Here is a 20,418-nt window from a genome sequence, read left to right as displayed (position 1 = left end):
CCTCGTCCGACGAGTTAGAGTTTATTCAGACCTCTGGTGGCTTCCCCAACCGATCCACGCCCGTAACCGTTTCTCCCGTGAGATTTCCTCCAGGCTGTTTCCTAGTTCTTTGGATCTTTCCCCTTTTCCAAGAATTTCAAGTTAACTCATTATTTCATCAATATCTCAATTTAATCATACATAATCCTAAAGAAAAATCATAACAGCCAGCTTACCTACTTAAGTTGATTCTCAGATAAGCTATACTACTACAAATAGCTTTTTAGAAGTTAATTTCGCACTTGGGAGGCGTTTGGGTGGTAAAGGTATGTGTCAGTGTGTGCAAATGGGCAGTAGGGTGCTCTGGCCGATCGTTCCCTGCACAGACGACAGTGGGCACCTGGGCATGCGTCTCGCCGATCGGTGGCTATGCGGCGTGCGTCTGCCGCATGATGCATCCTACGGAGTGCTCGCTCGAGGTGGCTGGAACATGCAACAAGTCTATCGCTTAAGCCTATCACTGGATCTTCCCACTTCCAATGCAAGTTTCCTCCCTCTTTCAGCGTTCCAACATGGTTGCGTTCCCACTATTCTCCGAATCTTCTTCCTCTGCCTTTACTCCAATAGCACGAGTGGAAATGTGAAAGTTCCATGCTCTAAGCCTCTCTATTTATAGGCGTCCAGGATCTTCCCCAGCACGACTCCTTTTCTTTGGCCGCATGTCCAAATGTCCCTTCCCCACACTATTAGCATAATCTTCAGACCACCACAATCCAAGGTGTCTTCCTCTTCTTTAACCAACGCATAACGTTCAAATTTGCATGTCTTCTTGTGCATCCACCTCATTTGCTTAAGGCCCAAGATTTCTCCCCAACAAGCCACATGTCCTAATGACGACCTTGAATGCGTCCATCCAACCTCATATACGCCCATCCTACCTTAATGCGTCCATCTACCGAAAATGCGTTCATATGCGTCCATCTACCACAAATGCGTTCATATGCGTCCATCTACCACAAATGCGTTCATATGCGTCCATCTACCACAAATGCGTCCATTTGACCACAAATGCATCCATCCCACTGCATATGCGTCCATCCAATTGGCGCAACATTCCTATGTCCCGACACCACCCCTTGGTGTATGCGTCCATCCTATCTCTACGCCCTTGAGGTGTCTTTTCAACCTTCAAGCCATTGCCGCCTAGCATCTTTCCCCATATGCGACCCACAAACCTCGATTGCGCCATTTCTAATTAATGCAACCTTACCTTGTGCATCCAATTGATACAACTTGGTCACATATGCTAGATGCTCGCAAGGCTCATCCTGACCTTATTGCTTGGTCGTGTATGTCCTTTTTCTTGGTTAGCCATCACCAACTCGTGGTTTCCTTATCAACGCATCACTTGAGTCAAAACTTAAGGCATCACATCCTTGGCCGCATACCTTCTTCTCCCACATGGTTTACCTTTGGCCTATACGCTCAACTAGGATTATGATCAACAATCTTCCAACGCATACTATTAGCCTTGTCCTATGTGCCTATAATGCCCTCGGATGTTCTCAACGCATAACAACCTTATGTACCGCAAGCCTTAGCAACGTAAGACGTTTCACCATGCGTCCACCATGGTTTGTCTCATCGCCTAGCTCATCGTCTAGTACTGTTGCCGCATAACCCCATCGCATAGCGTTGCTACATAGCATCATCGCATAGTGTTATCGTTTAGCACGACTTTCCGCATCGTCTAGAACCGCACTTTATCGCACGATCGCATACCGCATCGTTTAGCTCCCCGCTTTGCTACACGATCGTCCAACGCCCACTTACACGATCGCCTACCTCATCGTGTAGCTCCGTTCACTTACTATACGATCGCATACCCTATCAGGTAGCACTGCTCATTTGCTACATGATCATATACCCTATCGTGTAGCACTACTTATTTACTACATGATCAACCAGCGCACGTAACCCCAATGCCCAGCGCCCATGTCCGCGCAACTTGAGGCTACCACATACTTTACTAACCTCTCAAGACATTGGCTGCGGCATGCTTGTCCTCGCATAGCCTTTCCTTTCGGCCACACTTTAGCCTCTTTCAATACCCAAATAACCTCTCAAATGTTCATGGCCAACACATGGCACTACACCAATGCTTAGCATAAGGCCAATGCATGGGTTATACTACTAAATTTTCACCTGTTTATCTCGGGCTATTAAACCACTTAGAATTTTCCTTTCCACTTGCCCAGGTAAGAGGATAGATTCGGGTTTTACAAGAGCGAAGTGTTTGTTCTTTTGTGTAGACGACCGCGGGGAGTTTAGTACACGATGGTTGGAGACGCATTGCTTTGCCCGGATGGTTCAATACTCGGTTCGCCTATTTGAACCAGAGACTCCTTGGTTTGTAATAGTTAACTTTAATTTTTTTGTGGATTTAAGGCAATTTTACCTGGTTCATCAACATTTTTTTATTATACGTGTGATGTATGGTGTTTATATGGCAAAGTGTTTGACAGATAGTTTAAAAACCCACCTTAAGTTGTGCAGTTATTCATACATCATGTATTATAAATGTTATAATCTAGCATGAAGAAATTACTTGAAAGCATGTGCATGCATTATGAAATATAAGAGTTATATTTTCCATGCAGTGAGCATTATCATGCATCATCCTTTTATTATAAGTGTTATAGTCTAAGGGTGAATGGAAACATGTTGTGCTTGTTTCATTGTTGTTTTGTATAAGTGTTATATAAAAGAAGTAGCAATGAATGAACAATGCATTGAGCATGACACTTAGGCTGTTTATAATCGTTATGAATGCCTTGCATGTCTTAGCTTTGCATTGTGGTTTTGGTTGTTTCGTTATAAGTGTTATAAAGGAAATTAGAACTAAAATCAATAAGAAAGAGTTGCATGCGGACTTAGGGTGAACTCAAGTTTTTTAAAAGGGTTTTAAAATTGGATTGAGATAGATCTAAGTTAAAATGGTTCTAAAGAGTTTAGTAACCTAGATTATCTTTTAAAATCGGTTTAATAGGATTAAATTGATTGGCATAAAAGATTAAATTTTTTAAAATCTATCTATATGGGACTTTTTCTAAGGCGGGTTCTGTCTAGGCTGGGGTTCTTAAGTTGACAGAAATGTAACATTCCTACTTGGAAACCTACCTGGAAAGGTGAATTAGATAGATTTTTCAAAGACTTCATTAAAGAGTTTAATAAATGATGATCAAAAGTTATTTAACTATCCAAGGTAAAAGTTACGCTTGGGCAAACCTAAAAGTCACTTAGTTAAAATCCTTAACCATGTTTTTTCTAAGTCAACTAAACCCTAGGTTATAAAATACTCATTGGGAGGAAGAGATGTATTTGATATGTCTATGATTCCACTCACGTTTCTCCCTGTATGTTCACACCGTGAGATTCATGCTTGGCCTCGTGGTGCCCTGGGAATATCCCCCTTTGGATGGTGTTTGCATGAGTCAATATCAAGGTGGACGGAGATAGTGTTTATTAGTGGGTGAAGGGTGTGTGCCAACACGTCCTATGGTCTCTGTCATTGGTTCACATCATGAGATCATTCTGTACTCCCTCGCGACGCCCTGGGAGCGTCCCCCTTTAGATGGGTTTTGTGCAGTTGGTCAAGATCAAGGTGACTTCAGAAATGGATAGGGTCGCTTTAGGTTTTGCCCCAATCGGATTTTTTCCCTTCGGACTGGCTTTTTGGGGCGGATCTTTAGGGCCTAAAATGGTGGGTCACACTTACGGGAGATTGTTAAATAAGTTAATGATCTCTTGGCCAAATCAATGATGGCTAGTCATTATAGAAGCAAGAGTTGTTATGGTATTAATGACTGGTTGAGAACTTCTCAATTCAGAGGAGGGATAATTGACCTCCCTTCGGCGACTTTTGTCCTAAACCTTCGAAGCGTCATTGTGAAACTAGATGTCACACAGGGTTCATATTAGTTTTTCTAAAACCTTTTTGGATGTTGTTTGTTTCACAACGGGTATTTGTTTAAAACCTAACGTAGGTCAATGTGTTTTTCTTTTTAGCAACTCGTTAGTATTTCCATTTAGTGCTTTTAATATGACCGATTATATACAGTGGAAAGAATCGTGTAAAACGTATTTCATGGTCAATGACCTCGATTTTGTCATGGTTGAGGAGTGTCCTCAAGTCTCGACCCTTGATGCACCACGAAGTGTTTGCAATGAATATGAGGTGTGGATGAAGGCTAATTTCTTGGCTCGACTTCACATTTTGGCTAACATACCTGATGTTTTGGCCAAAAGGGTTGAACACATGATCATTGCACGCGAGATCATGGGCTCGTTGCAAGATTTGTTTGAACGTTAGTTCTTACTTTTCGAGCACAAAGGGATGGATGACAAAACCAGTAGTGTCAGTTGTTCTGACACTGATCCCACTACTCTCCAAAAGAGAAGGAAAGACAGATTGGTCTTGGAGACATGTTTGGTAGAGAATGATGATTCTTCCTGGATCTTAAATTCGGGTTACCAATCATGTCAGTTCCTCTTACCAAGGATTCAGTTCCTGGCAAACGTTGCCACAGGGAGAGATGATTCTACGAGTCGGTATTGGTGAGGGTGTTTCAACTGTTGCAGTAGGCAGGCTGAAGTTAATTGTTGACAAGAAACGTTATCTATTATTGGATAATGTTTTCGTAATTCCTCATATTAAGAGGAACTTGATCTCGGTTTCTTGTCTCATTGAACAAGAATACACAGTCTCTTTTTATGAGAATAAAGTTTTTATTTTCAAGAATGGAACGGAGATTGGTTATGGTTCAATGGAAAGTAACTTATATGTACTAAGGCCGTTAGTCATAAAAGCCTTGTTTAACATTGAAATGTTCAGTACGGCTACAACAGCTCAAAGACTAAAGGTTTCTCCTAAGAAAAACGCCCATATTTGGCATCTAAGGTTAGGTCATTGATAATGGGTAGAAAGGCACGTTATCATAGTGCTAAGTTATTAAACAATGTTGGATTGCATTGATAAAATATGTTAAATTGCGTTCATTAAGCATAAATTCTATAATATTGCGGACGTGCGTTCAGCGCATTAGAACTATTTATTTTTTGTATTTTTGTGCAGAATATGCGTTAACGCAATGCAAGATTGCGATCATAGGAAATTATAGGTCGAGCGCAACTTCACCGTAAGACTTTGCGTTGATCGTGCTCGCAAACATTCACCCGAGAAGGATCGCCGCAACTTGGTCAGCGCAACATGGTGGGCGCATCTGGGTGAAAGGCCAATTAAGAGCGATGAGGCAGAAAGTTGATGATAGTCGAATCCAAATTAAGTTGACAGCTGATAACGGTCACAAAATACATTCAGCTTTATCAGTAACAATCATTCCGAGCGTCAATCAGGAATTAAAGCTATCCCATCTGTACAACCGGAAAAGAGAAGCCGCCTTTCACCATTGATGCCCTATAAATACCAAGTGCATTCTTCAGAAAAGGGGTTGATCGGTTGACGAGTTAACTAATTGCTTCTGTTCATAATTTTCTTTTCCATTTTACGGCAGAGCAAGAGAAGAGTGGTGGTGCCAGAGATTGCCTAGGGTAACTCGAGAGAGAACCTTAGGGCTTAAGAGCAGAGAGCGGGCCGACTTTCATCTTTAGAGCACGAGTAGAAACAGTATAAACGTCTGACAGCAAGAAATTGGTACCAGGCTCTTTATTATACTTATGTTGTTATTTTATACTTCATCTTCATATCTATACAATGGAAGTTCTATTTCTACATATGCTCACTCTCTTAATACGCATGAGTAGTTAAACTAGTTGAATGGGTTGAGAAGAACTAAGCTAACATGACGTAGGAAGTTCATTGCTTGCGATTGTCTTGTTTTATGCTGTGCAAAATACCCTTTAGAGTTACTCGAGAGAGAGTCTAAAGAAAGAACCTAATGTCTCGAGAGAGCTAGATTAGAATTTGGACTCGAAAGAGCAAGATTAGGCTTGTATAAACAAGAGATAGGGACTTAGAGATAAGCTTTGTTTATCGACTTGCATTGCATGCATCCTAGGAATAGGAATGATATTATGTGGTTGCATATTTGTGTGGATGTCATCTTGTCATCACATAAATAGGAATAGAGATTTATGTGTAAACCCTGTAGACTTATTGCATATTTATCGCATGCGTTCTAGCCTTAGAAGCCGTGGTATTCGCACTGAGAGGTGGTTTACTATTGTATGCATGTTGCATGATCGCAAGTATGAACACATTCTAGGGAGTGTTAGCCGAAATCTTTCTCAACCCGTTCACCGCATATTCATTGCATTTCCCGCTTACCAACTCTTTTCAAACTCTGCCGCATTTGTTATTTATTTTTAATCAATGCAATCAACAACCAAACACTTTATTTATTTTCCCGGTTATCGCAAAGTTTTCATAAAAAATTATCAACGTAATCTATGTTCACAAGTCCCTGTGTTCAACCCTGGACTTACCAGGAAACTCAGAGGAATTTACACTTGAATTCCGCTGGGGAAACTTGAGTGCACAATGCAATTCCATCAACGCATATCATCCATATTTTCATTCAATAAAATAATGCATCAGTCATATCAACCTTAGTAGGATTGAGAAGTTTGTGAAAAGTGGACTTCTAAAGAGTTTAGAAGAAAACTCCTTGTCGGTGTGTGAATCATGCCTCGAAGGCAAGATGACCAAAGGACCTTTTACTGGAAAAGGTTACAGAGCCAAGGAAGCCTTGAAGCTTGTACATTCAGAACTCTGTGGTTCGATGAATGTTAGAGCTCGAGGTGGGTATGAATATTTCATCTCTTTCATAGATGTTTATTCAAGATTCGGGTATCTCTACCTATGCAACATAAGTCTGAAGCTCTTGACAAGTTCAAGGAGTATAAGGCTGAAGTTGAAAACTTATTAGGTAAGAAGATAAAAACACTATGATTTGATCGTGATAGAGAGTATATGGACCTCCACTTCCAGAACTATATGATAGAACATGGGATTGCGTCCCAACTCTCGGCCCTTGGTACACCTCAGCAGAATAGTGTATCGGAAAGGAGAAAGAGAACCTTGTTGGACATGGTTCGATCTATGATGAGTTATGTTTATCTTCTAGACTCGTTTTGGGATTTTGCAGTGTAGACTGCAAGCTATATCCTGAACAACGTTCCCTCAAAAAGTGTTTCTGAAATACCTTTTGAGTTATGAAGAGGCCATAAAGGTAGTTTACGCCACTTCAGGATTTGGGGCTATTTGACACATGTACTAGTGGCTAACCCAAAGAAGTTGGAACCGCGTTCGAAGGTTTGCCTCTTTTTAGGCTACCCCAAGGAAACAAGAGATGGATACTTCTATGATTTGAGTGAGAACAAAGTGTTTGTTTCTACAAATGCTATCTTCTTGAAAGAAGACCACAACCGGGATCATAAGCCACAAAGTAAGCTCATTTTGCTTGAGATTTCTAGTGAGACTAAGACTGCTGAGGGTTTATCAAGAGTTGTTGAACAGGCTGACAAATCAACAAGAGTTGTTGAGGTCGGAACATCTAGTCAACCAGCTGAAGAGTTGAGAGTGCCTCGACGTAGTGTGAGGGTTATGAACCCACCGGATCACTACATGGGTTTGACTGAAGCCCAAAACGTCATTTTGAATGATGGGGTCAAGGATCTGTTGTCTTTTAAGAAAGCAATGGAGGATGTTGACAAAGATGAATGGGTTAAGGCCATGAACCAAGAAATGGAGTCTATGTATTTTAATAACGTCTGAGAGTTTATTGATTCGCCTGATGGGGTAAGACCTATTGGGTGTAAGTGGATCTATAAGTGAAAGAGAGGTGTAGATGGAAAGGTGCAGACCTTTAACGCTCGACTCGTGGCAAAGGGTTATACCCAGGTTGAGGGAGTTGACTATGAGGAAACTTTCTCACCTGTTGCCAGGCTCAAGTCTATCAGGATTCTCCTGTCCATATCCACATTTTATGATTATGAAATATAGCAAATGGATGTCAAGACTTCTTTTCTTAATGGTAATCTTGAGGAGACCATCTATATGACTTAACCAGAGGGGTTCATAGTTCCAGATCAAGAACAAAAAGTTTGCAAGCTTAATAGGTCCATTTATGGGTTGAAACAAGCATCTAGATCTTGGAACATCAGATTTGATACTGTGGTCAATTTGTTTCGCTTTGATCAGAATGTTGATGAGCCTTGTGTTTACAAGAAGATCATTAACAACTCAGTAGCTTTCTTGGTATCGTATGTGGATGATATCCTACTCATTGGGAATGATGTAGGGTATCTGACTAACATTAAGAAATGATATCCTACTCAATAAGTAAAGGATTTGATCTCTGGACGGCGGTCAAGACGATCCTCAAGTATCTTCGGAGAACGAGGGACTACATGCTCGTGTATGGAGATAAGGATCTAATCCTTACAGGATACACGGACTCTAACTTTCAGACCGATAGAGATTCTCACAAATTGACATCAGGGTCAGTGTTCCCTCTAAATAGAGGGGCTGTAGTGTGGTGAAACATCAAGCAAGGATGCATCGCGGACTCCACTATGGAAGTTGAATACGTAGCTGCTTGTGAAGTTGCTAAGGAAGCTGTTTGGCTAAGGAAATTCCTTTTAGATTTGGAAGTTGTTCCAAATATAGATTTGCCTATCACTCTGTATTGTGATAACAGCGGGGCTATGGCAAATTCAAAGGAACCTCAGAGTCATCATCGGGGTAAGCATAAAGAGCAAAAATACCACTTGATTAGGGAGATTGTGCATCGCGGTGATGTGATAGTCACGAAGATCACGTCGGAGCACAACGTTGCTGATCCCTTTACAAAGGCTCTCACGGCTAAAGTGTTTGAGGGTCAGCTGGAGAACCTGGGTCTTTGGAATATGCTGCATCTTGTTTAGGGCAAGTGGGAGATGATACTAGGGTATGCCCTTGTACATGTTTTATATTGTATTGTACATTAGTCTCCTGAGGCATTAGGACAAGTGGGAGATTGTTGGGATTGGTGTCTGATAACTTGTAGAAATACAAGTTATTATCTCTCAAAAGTTGGAACAGTTAAGGTTTTTAATGATAAAATCTCATCATTCTTAGAGAAAACGCATGGAATTACTCAAACACTACCAAACTCATACAAAAGAGTGTTTATTACTGAAAAGCTATGTCACTAACACATAATATTGCAGGAATTCAACAAAGATTCTAAGTGTCGCAGGCAACGTCAACGCATAGGCATGCGTCGAAGGTTTTCAACGCAAGAAAGATTCATTGATTAGGCTGTTTATGTCAAATCACCACCTGCAAGCATGGGCATCTACAACTAGCGGCATCTGAAAAGTTTCTGAGTGTCAGGCGGCTGACTAGGGTATGGAATTTAATGCAGCCCCATCATCAAGCTGATGAAGAACAATGACTATAAATAGAAGAAATCCCATAAGACGAAAGGATTAGCTCATTTTGTATAATTATGAAATTTAGAGACTTCGAGTTGTGCTGCTGTGACAAGAAGAACACAAGAAGGAAGAGATCCATCCCCACCGTCGATCAAGGAGTCGAGAAAGCTTAGCTCGAGAGATAATTTTCTTCCATTTCTTCTATAAGTTGGTTGTACACGAATTTAAATTGAGCCAAAGAAGACAAGAGATTATATTCTGCAGCTTGATTATTTTTTTTTCATCCCAATTCTAATTCTCTTCATCTCATTTGATTGAGTATTGATCTTGTAAAGACAACCGGTTTCTTTATGAATTCACATATTTGATCTACTACACTTCACTACTGTTTATTTCTTGCTTTACGTTAGATGCATCTATAACTTCATGCAAAGTCCATTTCTAAACGCCTAAGCCAACTGAATCACTTCGTAAAAGCTACTTTAGCTTGAATTATTCGAGAGAATAAGCAAGCAAGCATTAAGTTAGAAACGCTTGGTTCATCTAGAGATAGAAGCACTAGTGTTTTATTGCATTATGTGACTAACACATACATCCTAGAGATAGGAAATTGTATGGCATTTGCATTGAGAAGTGCTGAATAGAAAGTAAGCAGAAATCTAATGCATTTACAGAGATAAACAAGTCATTTCCATCCGCATCACATTCTTGTACGTGTACACCACTAAAATCGATGCATATCCCTTGCACTGCACCATTTTCACACGACCCCTTGTTTTTTACTTGACCTTTTTGTACCTTCTTGCACGCACATAGAAAACTTAGTATAGATAACTCATTCTGCATTCACTTAAGATACTTCTACATTAGCTACAACGCAAGCTCTGCATTAGCTTTATTCTAAATCCCTGAGTTCGACCTGGACTTACCAGGAACTTGAATTGGATTTATACTTGGATTTGATTTAGAAAAACTTGAACGCAAAGAGGAGTGTCACGCATCCCCTCACGCATCATTAACGCATCAGCAACACATCATTCACATTTGCACGCTTTTTCCAATTTCTTCATACAATACACTCCTAAGCTTGCATCATGAATTGAACGAACAAGTTTTTGGCGTCGTTGCTAGGGATTTAGCAAAAAAACTAACAAGAAATTTTTCTTGTATCTTTTGTAGGAAACTTACAACCGAGGGAGTATTACGAGCTAAGTCGAAGCTTGTAAACGTTTATGAGAAGGGAAAACATTCCTGAACTCGTATATGACCCCGAAGTTGAAAGGACCTTCCGACGAAGAAATCCATCTAATCATCGTCGTAGGTTAAGGCAACAACTACTCAGACAGCAAATCAGGCAACAACAAATGGCGAACGAGAAATTAAATCATAACTTAGCTCAACAGCTAGCCCACGCTACTCAAAATCCTATCATAATGTCAAACAGTAGTATGCATCCCATGTGGGAGTATGCGTCTCCTGTGTTGTATGATTTCTCACCAGGGATCATATATCCAACGCCAGATGGGACACGATTTGAGATGAAATTTGTGATGTTACAAATGCTTCAAACAATTGGCCAGTTTGGGGGTGCTCGTGGAGAAGACCCTTAAGCCCACATGAAACGTTTCCTGGAAACGTGCAACTCGTTTGTGATTCCTGGGATAACTCCAGAAGCTATCAGGCTATCTTTATTCCCATATTCTCTGCGCGAAGATGCAAAGCAATGATTGAGTTCTTTGGAGTCTAGGGAGATAATGACTTGGGAAAAGTTGGTGGAGAAATTCATGTAGAAATATTTCCCACCTACCACAAATGCAAGGAGGAAAAGAGAAATAATGAACTATGAGCAAGAAGAATTCGAAACCTTGAGTGCCGCATGGGAGCGCTTTAAAGGACTGGCCAAGAATTGCCCCAATGGACTACCTTTAACTGTCCAGATGGAAACCTTTTATGGCAGATTGAACAGAGCATCTCAAATGGTAGCTGATGTAGCTGCAGCTGGTGGTATCACGGACAAATCTTACAACTAAGCTAAGGAAATACTATACCGCATCGCTAAGCATAATATGGAATGGGTAGATAACACTTATGACGCAAGAGTAGATAGGAGAAGACGATTTCAGAGTGTGAACTTTGTTGATTTTAATGCAATAGCCACGCTTTTTGCATAAGTGGCTACCATGACAAACCTTTTACATCACTAGGGAACGCATCAAACACGCAAAAGGTAAGTCAGGTGGAAATATTTGTACAACCCATGGTTAGTTGTGTGGCCTGTGGAGATCTTCATTCCTACACTGATTACCCACATAATCCGCAGTCGATATGCTTTATTAAAAACAACCCATTCTCGAACACCTATAATCCTGGATAGAGGACCGCCGCCTGGATTCCAGCCATCGCAACAGCTGCACCAATAATCCTTTAATAGAGGAAGTCATGCGTCAAGTTTAGCTTCTCTGCTTGAAAACCTCTTAAAGGAATATATCGCCCAGAACGACGCATTGCTAAAAAGCCAAGCGTCATCCATTAGAAATTTGGATATACAAGTGCGGTAAATCACTAGTGAGTTGAAGAATTGGCCGCTAGGAGTCTTGCCCAGCAATACGGAAAACCAATAAATAGCAACGGAAAAGAGCAATGTCATACGGTGACATTACGAAGTGGCAGACCTCTTGTAGAAGGAAGCATGAACCTAAGAACCAACAATCCTTCAACTGAGCACACAACACGCCCGAAGGCATTGGAAGATCAAGAAGAATGGATGCCAGAATCCACAAGTCATTTGAACCCAAGCACGTCTAGCGTTGGAGAACCTGCGGTGCAGCTGAAAGCACCATTTCCTAGACGCTTACTGAAGAAGAATTATGAGCAGCAATTTAAGAGTTTTCTTGAACTTCTGAGGAATCTGCATATTGATATCCCACTTGTAGAAGCCTTAGAACAAATGGCAAAGTACATAAAATTTCTAAAGGATATTTTGACGAAGAAGAGAAGAATCAGTGAGATAGAAGTAATTGCTTTAATGTAGGAGTGTGATGCGTTTGTCAACAACAAATTACCTAAGAAACAGAAGGATCCGGGAAGCTTCATAGTCTCGTGCTCAATCGGAGGGCTAGATGTAGGACATGCACTGTGTGATCTGGGAGCAAACATCAACCTCATGCCACTCTCAATTTTCAAGAAATTAGGAATTGGTGAAGCGCAACCCACTTCTGTAATGCTTCAACTCGTTGATAGAACGATCACATATCCTAAAGGAAAGATTAAGGATGTTCTGGTGAAAGTTGAAAAATTCATATTCCTAGTGGATTTCATCATCCTTGATTATGAAGCAGACATGGATGTACCAATCATTCTTGAATGCCCCTTGCTTGCCACTGGGAAAGTACTAATAGACGTGCACAAGGAAGAACTGACCATGCGTGTAGATAACCAAGAAATGAAATTTAATGTGTTAAACGCATTAAAATTTCCAGATAATGAAGAATGTCAACTTAACAAAATGGAATTTCCTGAAGAAGAAGCGGACTAAGTTTGTGAGGTCCTTGCATTGGACGAAACTATGAAGAAACTCAAGCTGCCAAGTCTGAGTGAGCGGTAGATGAAGCCAGCGCATCCATCATTGGAGGAACCACCAGAACTAGAATTGAAACCTTTACCTGAAAATCTTAAATATGCTTTTCTTGGATTAAATAACACTTTACCTATAATTATTTCAGCTAATCTTTCTGAGCCTAATGAATGCTCTCTTTTGCAGATGTTACAAAAACAGATACGGGCAATAGGATGGACGCTGGTTGACATTCGTGGCATCAACCCATCGTACTGCATGCACAAAATTAGGCTAGAAGAGGGGAAGACTAGATCATATGAGCCTCAGCATAGGCTAAATCCCATAATGGAAGAAGTAGTAAAGAAAGAGATCATTAAGTGGTTGGACGCATGAGTAATATATCCTTTCTCTGATAGCAGCTGGGTAAGTCCAGTTCAATCGTCCCTAAAAAGGGAGGCACAACAGTGATAGTCAACAGTAACAACGAACTCATCCCTTTAAGGACTGTCATGGGCTGGTGCATTTGCATGGATTATAGGAAACTCAATGCGACGACCAAGAAGGGCCACTTCCCTCTCCCCTTCATTGACCAGATGCTTGATCGATTAGTTGGAAAGGAATTCTATTATTTTCTAGATGGATACTCTGGCTACAACCAAATTCTTATCGACCCGAAAGGTCAAGAGAAGACGATGTTCACATGCCCATTTAGAACATTCGCGTTCAGACGCATGCCTTTCGGACTGTGCAACGCACCAGGAACGTTCCAAAGATGCATGATGGCAATTTTCTCAGACTTCCTTGAACAGACCGTTGAAGTTTTTACGGACGACTTTTCAGTTTTTGGAGACTCATTTCAGTCTTGCTTAGACAACCTAAAGGTTGTCCTTGCGATGCGAGGAAATGAATCTTGTTTTAAATTGGGAAAAATGTCACTTTATGGTGACTGAAGGTATTGTTTTGGGCCATAATATGTTTAAAGCCGGAATGGAAGTTGATGAAGCCAAAGTTGATGTCATAGTCAAACTTCCTCTGCCATCAAATGTAAAGGCATTAGGAAGTTTTCTAGGACATGCAGGCTTCTACAGAAGGTTCGTAAAAGGGTTTTCTCAGATTGCTCGTCCTCTGATCGCACTATTAGAAGCGAACCGGCCATATGTATTTAATGACGACTATCATGACACATTTGAAACATTGAAGTATGCATTAACTACAACTCCAATACTAATAGCACCGAACTAGATGCAACCCTTCATTCTGATGTGTGACGCAAGCGACGTTGCAGTTGGAACCATGTTGGGGTAGAAAAAAGGAAACTTGATACACCCCATCTCCTATGCGTCTAAGACTTTAAACGACTCTCAGGAGCATTACACAACTACGAAGAAGGAAATGTTGGCTGTAATGTTCGAAATTGAAAAATTTAGATCTTATCTAGTTGGTGCGTCAGCAACCATCTACACAGATCACTCAGCCATTAAGTTCTTGATAAGCAGGAAGGATGCAAAACCAAGGTTAATCAGACGGGTGCTGCTCTTACAAGAATTCGACATTGACATCAAGGATAGAAAGGGGACTGGAAATCAGGTGGCTGATCACCTGTCGAGATTAGAGAATCAGGAGATACAATACCAAGAAGATGAAATCAGAGATGCATTTCCTGATGAAGGATTATTCAAAGTTGAAGATAGGGAACCGTGGTATGCAGACATTGTTAATTACTTGACCACCAAACAATTCCCTGAGCACTTCAACTCTCAACAAAAGAAACGGCTTGTTCACGATAGCAAATTCTATTTTTGGGATGAACCGTTTCTTCACAAATAAGGTCCCGACTCCGTCATGCGTCGGTGCCTTCCAGAAGGAGAGAATCAAAGCATCCTAGCTGAGTGTCATGATTCTCCTTACGGACGGTCATTTTGGAGGGCAAATAACCGTTGCAAACATTCTCCAAAGTGGATATTTCTGGTTTACCCTCTTCAAGGACGCAAGGGAGTATGCTTTCAACTGCGACCCTTGTCAACGCACAGGTAATATATCCTCATGGGACGTAATGCCTCTGAACAATAAACTTGAAGTCGAATTATTTTATGTATGAGGCATTGATTTTATGGGACCTTTCCCTCTGTTCTGTGGTCAACAATACATCTTGCTGGTGATGGAACATAAGACATACGCAGCGGAATAAGGAGCTAATTACACTCTAATTGCTTCTAATTAAAAGGAAAATAGAATGCAACCATAAATTAATTAATTAGGATTTTTTTTGGAAAAATTACCTTTGAAGCTCCCAAAACGCTTTCATCTCCACCCGAATATGAACCGGAAAACCACTAGAGTTGACCTACTATACTTTGGACTTAGAACCGGATTGTGGGGCCCGATGGATGAAGAAATCAAGAGAGAGAAAGAGATGGAAATAGGAGATGGATTTTTTGGGTTGGGTTTTTATTTTTTCAGCCTAATTTTAGAAACTAAATTTTGTAAAAATTGCAAAAATTTTTCATCCAATTTGAAAGTCCAAATTTATAGAAAAAAGCCATGTAACAATTGCATGAAACAAATTCATAAAAACCCAACACCTCAAAATTCACTAGCTAAGTGGGCTTGATATCTCCACTATAAGCCAACACCTAGCCCACTATCTTGTTAGTGGAATTATCCAACAAAAGTTTAGATTTTCCCACTAACTTTAGTCAAAGGGCAAAATAGTCATTTTGCCAAAGTCAAACTTTGACCAAAAAGTCAACATTTTGACTTTTTATGATTTTTTCCGTGTTAACTAATTTTGACCTCCCGAGCATGAATCCGCATTCATTTTCTCGAAATTTAAATCACATTTGAGTATAACGTCGGTCAAAGTTTGACTTTTCAAAGTCAAAAGTCAACTCTTTGACTTTTTACATCTTTGACCATTTCCATTATTTTCGAGCTTCCGAATATGAACGTATTCATATTCTTGATATTTAAATCACATTTAAATATTAAAGCTGTATCTCTAAACTAAAAAATCGACCACTATATCACATATACTTGTCGGTTTCTCTCTCTTCACCTAATTCGAATAATTCGAATTATTCTATCGTACTGTTCTAAGTTTATTTCATATGAGCTAGGAGGGGAACCTAATAGACCTATAGATCATGGGCTCCAACGATCAGAGATTAGGAGGCTAAACTCTTTAGATGAAGCTAATCACATTCGTTAACTCACGGTCATTCCACTATAGTCTCGTAGTTACACTCCCTTCACTATAGATATATCTGTGTCCATATGATATAACCATGATTAGTAAGCTAATCCTTCACAGGTTGTTTGTAATCTCGGCTGGGTCATAAAAACTGTTTTACCCCCAAGACTACATCTTATTCCTTAAGTTTCACTGATCCTCTAATGAACAATTGGTTTAAGGTCCAACCTATAAACCGAACCCCTTTCGGGCCAAGGAGAGGGTAAAGCCCCTTGTTCAAAACCTAGATTCAGTACTAAAGGGAACAACCTATCTACTATCCCTATAATGGGTAGGAGTGAATTCCGTCTTGCACCCTATGTTCCCAGCTATCCAACTGAACTTACCCCTGAAATAGAAGGCTTATTAGGCCATCGATAATAAGCTGCCCTCACCTATGTAGATCTAAGGATAATTTTGAGTGAACAGGATTTCATAGTTAGCTCAAGATTAAGATTAAGTTACCTGGGTCATTTATTAACGAAATAGTTAGTTTTATACATAAAACGGCATTTAGAATGTAAAAAGTGACTATTTCATGGTACAATCTTATGTAAACTCTTTACATAGGCTTCCCCCACTTTCATGTCTCCACATGAACAATTTAGGATCACATCGTTTGTACTAACTACAAAATGGGCCGCATCCATAGTGTCCCCAGAATAAGGCACCCAACCTTATTTATATACTATAGACCATTTTGGCTATATATTTGAACTTGATCCACATTTACTATATAAAGTTCAAACTACATTAAATAGCCTCAAGACCTTAGTTTATTGGATTCAAGATTACAATTTCAATAACAATTTTGTTGAAAAAAAAACACAGAATATGTTTATCAATTTACAAACTACGAGTTTTAGGACATAAAATCCAACAAACTCCTACTTGGACTAAAACTCCTAGTGGAGTATCACAGTGTTGAATTTAAGTGAGAAACATATGAGTACAATAAACATATGAATATAATAAACTAGGGCATATACCCAAAAGTTCTCCCACTTGTCCTAGTTTACAAACTTCGTAGACCTAGACTCTGTAGGTGACCTTCAAACACTTTAGTCATGAGAGCCTTTGTAAAAGGATCAACAATGTTTTTCTTAGAAGATATCTAGGTTACTACAACATCTCCACGATATACAATCTCTTGGATCAGATGGTATTTACGCTCAATATGCTTGCTGCACTTGTGGCTTCTTGGTTCTCTTGAATTTGCAACTGCACCACTATTATCATAATATAGGGTGATAGGTAGATGCATATTTGGAACGACTTCCAAATCTGTCAAGAATTTCCTCAACCATACTGCTTCCTTTGCCACTTCACATGCAGCTACGTATTCAGCTTCCATTGTGGAGTCCGCAATACAGTTTTGCTTCACACTTCTCCACACTACTACTCCTCCATTCAGAATGAACACTGATCCCGATGTAGATTTTCTTTCATCTTTATCGATTTGAAAATCAGAGTCAGTGTATCCAGTAAGGATCAAATCCTTAGTACCATACACGAGCATTTAGTTCCTCGTTCTCTTAAGATACTTGAGGATATTTTTAACGGTAGTCCAATGATCATATCCAGGATTGGACTGATACTTACTGACTATCCCTTCTACGTAGCATATATCAGGTCTAATACATAACATTGTATACATCAGGCTCCTTACTGTAGAAGCATAGGGAATGTGTCTCATATCCTCAACCTCTTGAGGTGTCTTAGGACATTGATCCTTTGACAAATGAATTCCATATCTGTAAGGTAACATACCTCTTTTGGAATTCTGCATCTTATACCTAGACAACATTTTGTCTATATAAGTTGCTTGAGACATGGCTAGTGTTCTGTTCTTGCGGTTCTAAATAATCTGAATCCATAGAACATACTGCGCATTTTCCAAATCTTTCATTTGGAACTGCATTGCTAGCCATTTCTTGATGTCAATTAGGTAACCTATTTCATTCCTAATGAGTAGAATATCGTCAACATATAAAAATAAGAACGCTATAGTAGAATTGACGATCTTCTTGAAAACACAAGGCTCGCTAACATTCTGTTCAAAGCCATAAGATTTGATCGCAGTATCAAATCTTATATTCCAAGTTCTAGAAGCTTATTTCGACCCATAAATGGATTTTTGAAGCTTACAAACCTTTTGTTCTTGACCCTGTGCAATAAACCCCTCTGTTGAGCCATATAGATACTCTCTTCAAGATCACCATTTAGAAAGGCTGTCTTGACATCCATCTGCCAAATTTCATAGTCATAAAAGGTGGCAATGGATAAGAGTAATCTAATCGACTTAAGCATGGCAACGGGAGAGAAAATTTCTTCATAGTCCACTCCCTTTCTTTAGGTATAACCCTTTGCCACAAGTCGAGCCTTAAAAGTCTATACTTTATCGGCTTGGTCTCGTTTTCTCTTGTAGATCTACTTACAACCAATTGGTTTTACATCATTTGGTTGATCTACAAGTTCCCAGACAGAATTGAAGTATATAGACTCCATTTCGAGGTCCATGGCCTTGACCCACTGATCACGGTCCACATCTTTCATCGCCTGTTTATAGGTCGATGGATCCTCTATGTTGTCATCAGGTATGATGACTTGTGTTTCTGTTAAACCCAAGTAACGGTCAGGCTGATGAACAACCCACCCACTACGTCGAGGCATTCTCAACTCTTGAAAAGGATGTGACTGATCAGATGTACTAGTTTTATCTACTACTTTAGTAGATGAACTAGCTTTATCTGTAGCATTTTTGGAAATTTCATTCAATACTAGTCTACTGCGAGGTTGATGACTTCTTATGTGGTCTTCCTCTAAGAATGTGACATTTTTCGATACAAATACCTTATTCCCTTGAGGATTGTAAAATAGACCACCTTTTGTTTCTTTTGGATAACCTACAAATAGGCAGAGTTTTGAACGACGTTCTAATTTTTTAGGATTTTGCACCAACACATGTGCCAGGTATCCTCAAATCCTAAAGTGACGTAAATGCCTTTACGCCCTTTCCATAGCTCATAAGGTGTTTTTGAAACACTTTTAGTGGGAACGTTATTCAAAATATAGACAGCAGTTTCTAATACATGTCCCCAAAAAGAATCAAGTAACTCAGCAAAGCTCATCATTGAGCGAACTATGTCTAACAAGGTTCTATTTCTTCTTTTAGATACACCGTTCTGCTGAGGCATATTAGGTGCAGAGAGTTATGACTTGATTCCGTGTTCTATCATATAGTCCTAGAATCTTAAGTCCATGTACTCCCCATCTCGATCTGATCGTAGTGTCTTAATTTTTTATACCTAATTGGATCTCAACCTCAGCCTTATATTCTTTGAACTTTTCAAAAGAATCAGACTTGTGATGCATTAGGTAAATATGACCATACCTTGAATAATCATCAATAAAACTGATGAAATATTCATACCCACCTCGAGCTTTGACATTCATCGGTCCACAGAGGTTCGAATGTAAGAGCTCGAAGGGTATTGTGGCTCTAAGACCTTTTCCAGTAAAAGACCTCTTAGTCATTTTTCCTGTAAGACAAGACTCACATGGAGGTAAAGAATTGTTTTCTAACTGATTTAAGAGTCCATTCTTAACCAATCTCTTAATCCTTTTGAGATTTATGTGGCCAAGTCTTAAGTGCCATAGATAGGCATTAGAAGAAACTTTTTGTCTTTTATTCTAAGTTTCGACTGTTCTAAACATCTCAATATTTAAGACAAATTTTGCTTTAGTTGGTCTTAACTTATATAAGTTGTTTTCGAGTATAGCAGAACAAATTTGAATACCTTTTCTGAAAATGAACGCTTCATTAACTTCAAAAGATATTTTATACATTTGTTCCAATATACATGTGATAGATATTAAATTCTGTCTCATTTTAGGAGCATACAAAACATTTTTAAGTATTATATATCTATCGTTGAAAAACAACTTCAAGTCTCCCACTGCTTCGGCCGAGACAACCTCTCCTATTCCAACCTTGAGGGTGATCTCGCCTTCTTCAAGCTTTTTCCAGGAACTAGTTTCCTGAAAAGAGAAGCAAATATGATTAATGGCTCCTGAATCCAATATCCAGGTTGAGGTATCATACTCCACTAAACATGTTTCAGCAACTAGTAAATCATATTAACCTTGTGCTTCTTTCGAGGCTGGGGCCTGAGGACATTCCTCAGTTAAGACAAATCTCAGATCATCTATTACT

The 20,418-nt window shown here is 39.7% G+C and overlaps 2 protein-coding genes across 2 annotated transcripts; both read left to right on the top strand.

The window, feature by feature from the left end:
* Window positions 1-12,106: 12,106 nt before the first annotated feature.
* Window positions 12,107-12,952, top strand: LOC120090613 (uncharacterized). The gene is made up of 2 exons (XM_039048332.2): window positions 12,107-12,367; window positions 12,449-12,952. The coding sequence occupies exons 1-2, from the start codon at window positions 12,107-12,109 to the stop codon at window positions 12,950-12,952; spliced, it is 765 nt and encodes a 254-aa protein (XP_038904260.2).
* A 69-nt stretch (window positions 12,953-13,021) lies between these two features.
* On the top strand, window positions 13,022-14,800 carry LOC150032550 (uncharacterized). Its single transcript, XM_090306939.1, has 4 exons — window positions 13,022-13,353; window positions 13,512-13,651; window positions 13,926-14,064; window positions 14,401-14,800. The coding sequence occupies exons 1-4, from the start codon at window positions 13,022-13,024 to the stop codon at window positions 14,798-14,800; spliced, it is 1,011 nt and encodes a 336-aa protein (XP_090163065.1).
* The last annotated feature ends 5,618 nt before the right edge of the window (window positions 14,801-20,418 follow it).

Source organism: Benincasa hispida, chromosome 11, assembly GCF_027475165.1.
Source record: "Benincasa hispida cultivar pf3 chromosome 11, pf3_genome.v1.1, whole genome shotgun sequence".
In the NCBI taxonomy this organism is placed as follows: domain Eukaryota; kingdom Viridiplantae; phylum Streptophyta; class Magnoliopsida; order Cucurbitales; family Cucurbitaceae; genus Benincasa; species Benincasa hispida.
The sequence above is the reverse complement of the archived record's forward strand: the minus strand, read 5'-3'. Positions and strand labels throughout refer to the sequence as shown.

Bases quoted from the DNA above. Each gene is read 5' to 3' on its own strand.
- LOC150032550 (XM_090306939.1), top strand. From the start codon at position 13,022: ATGAAGCCAGCGCATCCATCATTGGAGGAACCACCAGAACTAGAATTG. The intron at 13,354-13,511 runs GTTGGACGCATG...CATGGATTATAG, and splicing joins AAGAAAGAGATCATTAAGTG to GAAACTCAATGCGACGACCA. The intron at 13,652-13,925 runs GTCAAGAGAAGA...TGGTGACTGAAG, and splicing joins AATTCTTATCGACCCGAAAG to GTATTGTTTTGGGCCATAAT.
- LOC120090613 (XM_039048332.2), top strand. From the start codon at position 12,107: ATGAACCTAAGAACCAACAATCCTTCAACTGAGCACACAACACGCCCG. The intron at 12,368-12,448 runs GCAAAGTACATA...GCTTTAATGTAG, and splicing joins TAGAAGCCTTAGAACAAATG to GAGTGTGATGCGTTTGTCAA.